General features: G+C 36.7%; 1 protein-coding gene across 2 annotated transcripts; it reads left to right on the top strand.

The window, feature by feature from the left end:
* The first annotated feature begins 1,906 nt into the window (after window positions 1-1,906).
* On the top strand, window positions 1,907-11,420 carry LOC127449489 (oxidative stress-responsive serine-rich protein 1-like). 2 transcript variants are annotated; one of them, XM_051712961.1, is made up of 4 exons: window positions 1,907-2,129; window positions 3,808-3,906; window positions 5,888-5,998; window positions 10,257-11,420. In XM_051712961.1, exons 2-4 carry the CDS (start codon window positions 3,821-3,823, stop codon window positions 10,981-10,983), a joined length of 924 nt encoding a protein of 307 aa, XP_051568921.1. In that variant the 5' UTR covers window positions 1,907-2,129; window positions 3,808-3,820; the 3' UTR covers window positions 10,984-11,420. The 2 variants fall into 2 exon arrangements, with proteins under 2 accessions (XP_051568921.1, XP_051568920.1); XM_051712960.1 differs by lacking the exon at window positions 1,907-2,129 and adding an exon at window positions 2,305-2,643 and having other exon boundaries at window positions 10,257-11,419.
* The last annotated feature ends 340 nt before the right edge of the window (window positions 11,421-11,760 follow it).

Raw genomic sequence — 11,760 nt, 5'->3', positions numbered from 1 at the left:
GTTGTAATCACACATTCACGTGGTAGAAGAAGGTGGTTCTAGAGTAATAGAATGAATATACTGGAAGAAGGGCTTCCAAACTTTATCAGTTTTTTTCTCACAGCCCTTAACGGAGTGTCCTTTTTTAACATGTCTCTTTACCACTGTTTGTGAGAAGGAGGTAGTGGTTCCTTCCAATGAATACAAATTAGACATCTTGTTAAAAGGCTAAGGAAAGCAACAAAGCCTGATTTCGAACTATAGTGTGATATTGTGTCAGGCAAAGCTCTAAATAAGTCTGTTAATGGGCATGGGTAAAAGATAGTTTCTAACACTTCTGAAATTGTTGAAAAAATAGTTGACCAATAGGAATGAAGAGAGGGACATGACCAAAACCTGTGAAATATCATACCCTGGTACTGTCGACATCTATCACCTGTAGGGTCTTGTTTGGATAAATACGTGACAATCTAGACTTCGTCCAATACACATGGCGTAAGAGTTTACATTGAATTAGCCTGTGCTTTGCACAGATGAAGAATGGACACGCGCAAGAATGGAGTCCCACGGATCTGATAAGTCTGTCCCTAAATCTTGGGCCCAGAGTGACATCAGGGTCTGGTCAGATGACAAGCTGAGTGAAGATATTGTAGTATAAAGTAAAGAAATCGTATCCTTGAGTGCAAGGGGAATTTTAAGGATTTTATCAAGGAGTGTGTCTGCTGGGATATAGAGAAAGCTTTTAAATGTTTTCCTGGAGATATCTCTTACCTGGAGATATCTTAAAAAAAAAAGTATTAGGGAGGCCAAATTTCTCAGCTAGCTGTTGGAAAGATGCAAAACTACCATCAATAAATAAATCTTTAATAGCATACACTACCAGTCAAAAGTTTTGAAACACTTACTCATTCTTTATGATAATTTTTTTTCTTCACATTTTAGAATAATAGTAAAGTCATTAAAACTATGGAATAACATAAATGAAACTATGGGAATTATGTTGTGACTAAACAAAATCCAAAATAAATCAAAACTGTTTTATATTTTAGCATCTTCAAAGTAGTCACCCTTTGCCTAGAATTTGCAGACATGTACTCTTGACATTTTCTCAACCAACTTCTTGAGGTATCACCCTGGGATGCTTTTTAAACAGTATTGAAGGAGTTCCTATCTATGTTGGGCACTTATTGGCTGCTTTTCTTTATTATTTGGTCCAAGTCATCAATTAAAAAAAATAAAAAATAAAAATAAAAATTAATTACATTTTAGTTTTATAATGAAATAAATGAATATGGTGGCACAATTATATTTTTGTCTACAAAACTAATTTCAAACATTTAAGCATACGCCTTCAGATCAAAAGATTTTTAAGATTATGAGAAACATTTCAGTCAAGTGTTTCAAAACTTTTGACCGGTAGTGTATATGCCTTTCTGGGACCAGGCATCAAATGCACTGTGCTGTAGGGAAGGAAGGAACAAAGTGTTTTTACAGAGAGGCATGGACAAAGGTAACGACTGGATTCCAAAATTTGTATGAAATTGTGTCCAAATCCGTGGGGTAGACTTCACAATGACAAGGTACAGTGGAGATATGAGGGCATGAAATCAAGGCAGGAAGTGAAGCTGGGGCACAAGAAGCAGACGCCATCGAACACCAAGCAGGCAAGTGTTTGAGATCCACCTGGAACCAATTCAGAATAGGGTATAAATTAGCTGCCCAGTAACATTAAACTAAGTTAGGCAATGCCAAACCACCAGACTCTTTGGGCTTCTGTAGTACCACTTTTCACATGCGTGGAATTTTCTTATTCTAGATATTTCTTTATTTTTTACTTTAAACGTCCACTTTCACATTCTTCTTCTTTTGTTTTTGCTGACTTGCATTATTCGTGCATATTGACACCTACTGGGGACTTCAATATTGATCTGTTTCTCACCCACACTTATCACATCGCTTCTCAAGACATGGATTTAACCACTGGAGTCGTATGGTTTATTTGATGCTGCCTTTATGTGCTTTTTGGAGCTTCAAAGTTCTGGCCCACCATTCACTTGCATTGTGAGGAGTTACAGAGCTGAGATATTTCTCTAAAAATCTTCGTTTGTGCTCTGCAAGCAAAACAGATACACATTTGGGATGGCATGAGGGTGAGAAAATCAATGAGAGAATTTACATTTTGGGTGAACTATTCCTTAAAGGACATATAGGGGATAAACAATTATCAAGCCTTTCAACTCTGTAGAATAGATACACAATACGCGAATCTTTTAAAAACAGAGTCGTAATCTGGTGTCGTTTTATATGTTTGTGTACTACGTCATCAAGATCTGCGTTGTTGCAGAGTCACTCTGAGTGTCTGGTGTGTAAACAAGGGACTGGCGAGGGACAAATCTAGAATATTTGACATGTTTTACTGATTCCGTTGTCATTTCTGGGTAGTTAATGTACTAAGATAACATCGGGATAATTTCAGTGTACGTTACGCCCGTGGACAGCCCGTCATATGGCGATTTAAAGCGGGTTTCTCAAAGACGTCGAGGAGTTTGTGCACGCTCACTGGCCATCGTTAGCCTGTTAGCTTTTATGCGACATACAGATCCTCAAACAGAGGACACAAACGCCTGTATGCCCTGGTTTTACGCTGGTTTGGGCCCTGTAGCCGTAAGTATATTTCTGCTGTGGTCAGTTACTATTTGTATATTTTATTTAGCCAACTTACAAATAGAATGTAAACAGCGCTAACTGGCTAGACACAATGCTAAGCTTCATGATGCTAAGTGTTCATGTCATCACTATTTCATAACATGACACACTACTAGTGCTCTGTGATTGAAACGTAAATGATAAGGGGTATTTAGCCCCTGTGCATCAATTTAAAAAAAGTTACTCAGAGGTCTTTGGTGGACAAAAATATCCGTGTCAAAAAAACTGCCATAAAAATATTATATATTAATATTATTTTCCCCTTCACTGACTTAGATTTTTTTAACCAACATCAGACCTGATCATAACTACCAAATATTCATTTATTTTAAGGATTTTAACCCTTTAAATGCCAGTTTGTTTATATAATGCCACTGTTTTTTACAAACACACACACACACACATTTCTCAATACACACATACATAACACACTCTGACATTCATACCAACACACCCACACAATTTTAGCTGCATCATTTATTTAATTGGCCTGCAGTGCTCTATAATACAGCAAACAGAAAATAGGGAAAAGCATGTATTTGCTCCATAGGCTAAACATGAGAAAAATGGTGTCATCTAGTGGAAAATATTACAAATTTAAATTTTGAAGCCAGGGCTCCGGGTCCTGAGTATAACTATTTTGTGGACACAGTGTATTATAGATGTATTATAGGAACTGAGGTTGAAGTATCGATATTCCCCCCCAAAAAACACACCTTTGGCTAAATTTATGCGGTTGACATTAACACAGCCAAAAAAGTGCAATGTGTTTGAAAACAAATCTGCATTTAATATGAGTCTATATTTTATAACATGGTACTCAACTTGTGCGTTATAACCTTTGTAATAATATCTAGAAACTACAAGATGTTATTTTGTGTTTGTCATGAGTAAAGTTTTAGCCATTGCAGTTTTTCCTAATTTGTATCCATTTCTCAAATTTTTTAAAATGCATGTCAATGTTGGTAAAATGTATTAAGTGTATTTTTTATGTTGGGAAATTTATTGTGTTAGTATGGCCATAAGAATGCACAACTGTCACATTAACTCAATGGAAAACATCAGTATTGACACTGGTGACTTATATTACTTTAGCCTTGTGGTTTTGGTTTCTGTTTTAAGGCTGTCTAGCGTTATGGCTGCTGTGGAGAAAGAAGGAAAGGAGTGCGAGGAGGAGACACTACAGACCGCTTTTAAGAAACTGCGTGTGGATGCTGAAAGGTTTGTTGATGTTTTAATAGTAACCGTTACAGTTTGTCTGGATGTTGGAATGGATGGTCATTGTCATTAAAGGAATGTACCGTGTTCAATACAAGATAAGCTTAAACAGCATTTGTAGCATAATGGTGTAGCACCTCGGTTTATTTTTAAAAGAAGGTGCACTCAGTAATTATTTCCTCATTTAAAAAGTTTTACTTCAAAAGAAATTGTAATTTTGAAATGTAAAAAAATCATGACAACCCACATCTAGGGCTGTCAACTTGGCAGGTAAAATAAGTTTGAATTTTTACCTTAAATATTTTAAAGTCAGCTGATTTTTTTAAATTAATGTTGTTTCCTTAGTCCACAAGAGGTCATTAAATACATAAACCATACAACACCATTATATTACTGCACATAACATTCCTGTTAAAAAAAAAGAGCAGTCCATTTTCAACTAATGTGCATAAAATAAATACGCTTCAATAGACAGTACACATGGTGTTACACTTACTGATACCACAGTATACTACCCCTGACTCAAACTTCATAATAACAGCAAAATATCACATTGTTTTTTTTTATTCATTACAGTTGTATGTAGGGTAGCAGTATTCCCAGAGAGCAGTGGTATTCGGCTGCACTCGGTGGTGAAGTGGCTCAGACTATGAGCCCAGGCCAGGTGCTGTTCAAACAAACGGAGCACAACAGAATGGAACCGAACGCGAGAATCTGGAGACAAACATTTCCAAGTTGAACTCCTTTCCTGACAAAGCATTTAAACTCATTGCTTTATCTGAGAAATGCTTATTAAGAGAGCAAAACGCAACGGCCAAGTACCTCCACCAACTGTAAGGGGCTGTTCACACCGAACGCTTTTGCAACCATCTATTTGTTTTTCTGTGTAAACGCGCTAGACGAACATCTTTCGCTTTTTTATTTATTCAGCATCTCGTGCAGGAGCACTGTTTTTTTAGATGCTGTTTCTGATTAAAAAGAACTTTAAAAAGCATCTTGAGACATCTGCTTTCTGTTAAACTGTATTTTGCTGTGTCTAGCCTTTATTAGCGCAAGAATGCGATCGATCTTAAGTCATCGTCAGTGCTTGGCACAAATCCAAAATTCAAATATAGTTTTAGCATTTGAATGTGCATTTTGTCCTTAAATTCGACAGATATTCAAAATTCGTATTTAATTTGACAGCCCTACTCGTATGAGATGATCATTTTACATGCTGTTTTATTCTATATGGAGAGGGTCCCCTCATGGGGGCGGCCATATTTGAATCATATCTCAGTAACTGCCTTGATATTGGATACTTGAACTCATGGATTAAACTAATCATGGCTCACTGTGAAAAGAGAATTTCTACAATTACATCAGTAACTGAAAAATATTGTGTTTGAATGATGCTACATCCACACCACTAGGTGTCAGTGTCAGTCTAAGATGATGTGAACAAAAAATTACTGAGTGCACTTTTAAAAGAGCAAAAATCAGTCACAGTGAGGGCCAGTTCATGAATATTAAAATACACCATTTCAGAATCTCTTTTCTACATGCTTTTAGAGTGATCAAATCGCTTACAGGGTTACAGGTGTTGTCATCATGGCAAAGAAGTTAATAATATTGGATATAACTTTACACTGATAAGGTTAGTAAGTGATTTTCATCAAACTAAAATCATGTTAACATGTATAATGTTTACATCTTGTGGTTACATTTCTGAGACGTTTATAGACTGGCCCCATTCACTTCCATTAAGTGCCTTATTGTAAGTGGTTTTTTTTTTTTTTTTTTAATAAAAATAAACAAGGGACAAGTCTAAATTATTTTAGCGATAATCAATATTATACCACAGATGCTGTGGATTGAGCTTAACTTGTATTAAACACTGACTGAACATTCCTTTTAAGTATTGTTTGGCAAAATGGCAAATGACAAACCATTTTGGCAGAGAGATTTGTTTGACTTCCAGGTAATTGTATATATTTTGTTCCAGTTCCACAACCACAGTACGTGTCTGTGAAACACTGGCTTCCAGATTGGTTTCACGTGGCAGCCCAGAGGGAGCCAAATCCAAGATAACCTCTTCAAAAGACAACTGGCATGGGTAGGGGCAGCTTTAGGATGTTTTACTATTGTTTTCAATTATTGTATAGTTATAGCTAGGACTGGGCGGTGTGATAGTATACATCCTGCAATTGTAGAAATGTGTCAGCTGTTAGAGATCCTCCTGAGAACCAGCAAAAACAAAAAATTGCAATTTAATTTTTGTCATTGCAGTGTTTGGTGCCTAAGAAACCTTAGACTATATATATATATATATTTTTTTTTAAATATACAAATATTATTTATATTTAATTTAACATACACTGTAGAGGGCGTCAGGACCCAGTTATGAAAATGAATGATTTTTCCATTCACAAATCAAGTTAGGCTTTAAGCTTATTTTCTTTAACACATAATCTGCAACACTGATTTATCCAATGGTTTGAAAATGATTAATATAAAAGATGTTTATAGCTTGTTTTTCCATGCGCTGTAGTATCCAAATGAATTAGCAGTGCCTGGTTTTAATAGGTGTTCGATCAGAATGTTTGGCTCTTTTCTTAGGGATATCATATATTTCATAGGAATATGGTCACTTAAAGGAATAATTCACCCAAAAATTCTCTCATTTATGTGTATGACTTTCTTTCTTCTGCAGAACACAAATATAAAATATTTTAAGAAGAATATTTCAGCTCTCCAAAAAAGCACAAAGCCAGCATAAAAGTAATCCATAAAACTCCAGTGGATTAATCCATGTCTTCTGAAGAGATCCAATTGATTTTAGGTTAGAACAGACCAAAATGTAACTTTTTCACTGAACATCTTGCCATTGCAGTCTCTAGGCACGATCATGATTTCAAGGTTGATTACACTTCCTAGTGCTTGGCGTGCACAGAGTAATCGAGCTTGAAATCATGATCACCAAAGATGTCAAGATATATAGTGACAAAAGTTACATCTTGGTCTGGTCTCACCCAAACCGATTGGATCGCTTCAGAAGACATGGATTAAACTACTAGAGTCGTATAGGTAAAATAGCTTTTATGTGTTTTTTGTATCTTTAAAGTTTAGGTCCTGAATTCACTTGTATTGTATGAACCTGCAGAGCTGAGATATTCTTCTAAAAAAACTTCATTTGTGTTCTGCAGAAGAAAGTAAGTCATACACATCTGGGATGGCATGAGGGTGAGTAAATGAGAGAATTTAAAATTTTGGGTGAAATATTCCTTTAATTTGACCCTGTTCAGGCATTAGTCTTCTAACTATAGTCTACTCTGCAAACTACAGTGTGTCGCAGATGGGCTTACTCAGTGTAGAGAGCTTCATTGATTATAGTAGGTCGGATGACAGCTATATTACAACATCTTGAAACCTGAGTCATCTAGTCGGATTTATAATTTATTACAATTCTTACTGGTATTACTGGTCTTATTTTCAATTTATAAGATGAAGTATCTTTCTTTTGCAAAGTAATTAAATTACTGGATTATTTAAAGAGGCATTACTACGTGGTTATTTAATACTTAAAACATTTTTGGGGTGAATTTCCAGCTAAAATAACACGCGCTGTGATGTATATTCCATCACTGTGTGTAAGATTACTCATACAGTGATTCGATTTTGGTCATACCGCCCATCCCTACCAGTTCTATGTAAAGATAGTCACCAGTATTCGGGAAGCTGCTTTGAAACTGTTGATTCCCAAGCTACAAGCTACCCATAATGAAAAGTAGTTACTCTTTTAAAAAAGTGGTTAGCTACACAAGTTACAGTGCAGTTATTTCTTCTGTTTTTTTTTGTATTTTTCATACTAAATTGTTTTAGATCTTCTGCAACCAAAGGCAACCTGAGTAAACACGAAATACTGTTTTCAAATATATATATATATATTTTTTTATATTGAAGCAAAAAAGTTATCCAACACCAACATCACCCATGTGAAAAACTAACTGCCCCCTTAAACTTAATAGCTGGTTGTGCCACTTTTAGCAGCAACAACTGCAACCAAACGCTTCCGATAACTGAGATCAGTCTTTCTCATTGCTGTGGTGGAATTTTGGCCCACTCTTCTTTGCAGAACTACTTTAGTTCAGTCACATTGGAGGGTTTTTGAACATGGACTGCCCGTTTAAGGTCCTGCCACAGCATCTCAATCGGGTTCAAGTCAGGACTTTGACTGGGCCACTCCAAAACTTTAATTTAGCTTCTTTTGAGCCATTTAGGGATGGACTTACTCCTGTGGTTTGGATCATTGTCTTGCTGCATTATCCAGTTTCGTTTAAGCTTCAACTCACAGTCTGATGACTGGAAGTTCTCCTTTAGAATTTTCTGGTAGAGAGCGGAATTCATGTTTCCCTCAATTATTGCAAGTCGCCCTGAAGCAGCAAAGCATCCCCACACCATCACACTACCACCACCATGCTTGACCGTCGGTATGAAGTTCTTTTTGTGGAATTCTGTGTTTGATTTACGCCAGATGTAACGGGACACCTGTCTTCCAAACAGTTCCACTTTCGACTCATCAGTCCACAGAACATTCTCCCAAAAGGTTTGAGGATCATCAAGGTGTGTTTTGGCAAAAATTCAGACAAGCCTTAATGTTCTTCTGGGTTAGCAGTTGTTTTTGCCTCGCCACTCTTGCGTGGATAGCATTTTTTTTCCATGGAGTCATGAACAGTGACCTTTATTGATGCAAGAGAGGCCTGCAATTTCTCGGATGTTGTCCTTGGCTTTTTTGTGACTTCCTGGATGAGTCGTCGCTGTGCTCTTGGAGGAATTTTGGAAGGTCAGCCACTTCTGGGAAGGTTCACTACTGTGCCAAGTTTTCTCCATTTGGAGATGATGGCTCTCACTGTGGTTCTTTGGAGTCCCAGAGCCTTTGAAATAGATTTGTAACCCTTCCCAGACTGATGTATTTCAGTCACCTTTTCCCTCATTTCTGAAATTTCTTTCAACCTTGGCATAGTGTGCTACTGGGTGAGACCTTTTAGCCAACTTCATGCTGCTGAAAAAGTTCTATTTAGGTGTTGATTTGATTGAAAAATGCTGGCAGTAATCAGGCCTGGGTGTGTGTAGTCTGGCTGAACCCCATTATGGATTTAGTAACTAAGAGCAAATACTTTTTCACACAGGCCCAGTTGGTATTGGATAACTTTTTTGCTTCAATAAATAACATTATCATTTAAAAACTGTATTTGTGTTTACTCAGATTGCCTTTGTTTTATGTTAGATTTTGTTTGAATTTTTGAAACAATTTATTATGAGATATACAAAAACAGAAGAAATCAGAAATTGAAGCTATTTCAGTGATCCATTATATTGAATATATATATATATATATATATATTAGGCCTATAACAATCAGATGATGTTATGTAATTCTGCAATCTGAAGTTCTATATATTATTGGGGTGATTCTACACAATTAGGGTGACAACACTAAATTAAACGCAAATTTATACAATGAATAAAACACCATATTTTATATAGGAGAGTCAAAATATAGTGATAAACAGCAGCATTTAACTAACATTTTATTTAAAAAAGAAATAAAAAATAAGGCAAAGTCCCTTTGAGCTCACTCGCAGCCTTAAGTGAATCATTTATGTGAACTGTCTGAACGAACCAACTAACTAAAATGAACTGGAATTCCCAACACTAAATCTAAGTGAATCATATATTTTAACTGGTTCATTTACCTGAACTGTCTGAAAAAACTGATTCGCTTAAAGGGGTCGACATGAGGAATTACATTTTCTTTGATCTTTTCATATGTAAGGGTTTATTGTACTATAAAAACACTGTAATTTTCAGACAAAACTTCCTTCCTTTTGCTGAAACTAAGCTGCCAAAATGACTCGTTCTCTACTTCCTCCACATTGTGATGTCACACTGTGATAGACATTTGCATCTGACCACATCCACAACAACAAATAAATGCTTACTTTACCATATCACTTCCGTACCCCCGCCCAGCAGCGGTGAGCATTGAGATGGCTGGTCAGTCAAGAGCAGAGAGCCAATTAGAACAGTGGGTGTTTACTGTCAAGTCTTAAAAGAGAAGCAGCACCAAAACGGAGCGTTTCTGACAGAGGGTCAGAATGAGGGTAAAACATTGTCATGTTTTACAAATATATGATTTTTAATTATTATTTTTTACTAATATTATAAGCGAACTTCAAGGAGCATATTAAAATAATAAAGAAGGCAGGTCATGACCCCTTTAACTTATTTGATTTTCCCAGCACTACATGAGCGAGAGGACGGTTTAGGCCAGCTCGTTTGATTACTGTTTTCTATGTCATTTTATACTATAGATGTACACGGAAATCATCCAGAGGTGTTGTGAGAAGCCAGCGACGACGAAGATCAAAATCTCCCATCCTTCACCCTCCTAAATTTACCTACTGCAGCAAAATGCCTCCCCCTCCTGGCCACCTCAAACACAAGAGCCCCCCAGAGTCTGATGACACCAGCGCTTCTCTTGGCATCTCTGTCAAGAAGGAAGTACCGTTCTCTGCTCCCTGTACAACTGTATTTGGTGTTGTTGGGTATGAAAACCATCTACCTTCTCCTAAGGGTCCAGACTCACCGCAGCTCAGACCAAGAATGCCCTGTGATGATGAGAGCGTTCCTGAAAACAGGCCCACTCGATGGAGTGGCCAGAGCTCTCAGGATGCAGCCGAATGTAATCCTTCTGACTTTCAAACTCTGAGCAAGCTGCAGGAAGGCAGTCAGTGCCCGTGTGGGCAAAGAGAGTGCCAGTGTCCAGGTTGGCAAGGTGTTGAGGTCTACTCATTCACTGGCCTTCGTGATGTGATCTCAGAATGTGAACAAAAACTGCCCAGCCCGCAGGACAGTTCTCCAAACAGCAGAACTAACATTGGGAAAAATAACGCAACTTCCAGCTCCCCACGATCTTGTTCCGAACAAGCTCGTGCTTACGTTGATGACATCACAATAGAGGACCTTTCCGGCTACATGGAATATTACCTTTACATCCCCAAGAAGATGTCACACATGGCTGAGATGATGTACACCTGAAAACAGAATAAATGCTGCAAATTAAAGCATTACAAAAGATTATTGTTGTTGGGTACTTTTAATAATAAAAAAGAATGATTTATGAAATAAGGTAGTAACGAAGATGTTATTTAAAAGCAATTCTACATTTATTGTTGTATTCAGGATTTGTTACCATGTCTGTGATTAGTCCTTAACATCCACACATCTGATTAAGAATAATGGGGGCATGACTCATCCAGTGAGGTTTCCTTTATTTTTGTTTGATTTCATGATAACTGTTATGTTTGGTTTACATGTTGTAAAATTGCCAAAGGTCTATCACAGAGACTGCAGGTTTGATTTCACTGATATATGCAAACTTACCAAATGCCAAGTATGACCAAGCAAGTGATGGCATCTAAATTAAATCTCAATAAAACTGGTTTTTGATGGGTTCTTGGCTCTGGTTTGGTGTCTTTTCAATGTCATTGTTTTGCATCTTACTTTTTCAAATCAAATCACTTTATTGTCACACAGCCATATATACAAGTGCAATGGTGTGTGAAATTCTTGGGTGCAGTTCCGATCAACATAGCAGTCGTGACAGTGATGAGACATATACCAATTTACAATAACATCAAATTAACACAACGCAATTTAAACATCTGTTATACATAATTAAACTCAACTTAAAACATCAAATTAACACAATGCAATTTAAACATCTGTTATACATAATTAAACTCAACTTAAAACATCAAATTAACACAACACAATTTAAACATCTGCTTGCCTTATTGTACCTGCTTGCCTTAT

This window comes from Myxocyprinus asiaticus, chromosome 12 (genome assembly GCF_019703515.2).
Source record: "Myxocyprinus asiaticus isolate MX2 ecotype Aquarium Trade chromosome 12, UBuf_Myxa_2, whole genome shotgun sequence".
NCBI lineage: Eukaryota > Metazoa > Chordata > Actinopteri > Cypriniformes > Catostomidae > Myxocyprinus > Myxocyprinus asiaticus.
This window is presented reverse-complemented; position numbering and strand designations above follow the sequence as displayed.

What these genes read in the sequence shown, in the direction of transcription:
- LOC127449489 (XM_051712961.1), top strand. Translation starts at nt 3,821, where the DNA reads ATGGCTGCTGTGGAGAAAGAAGGAAAGGAGTGCGAGGAGGAGACACTA. An exon ending in CTGCGTGTGGATGCTGAAAG is followed by an intron (nt 3,907 to 5,887) that starts GTTTGTTGATGT and finishes ATTTTGTTCCAG; the next exon opens with TTCCACAACCACAGTACGTG. An exon ending in TCAAAAGACAACTGGCATGG is followed by an intron (nt 5,999 to 10,256) that starts GTAGGGGCAGCT and finishes TTTATACTATAG; the next exon opens with ATGTACACGGAAATCATCCA.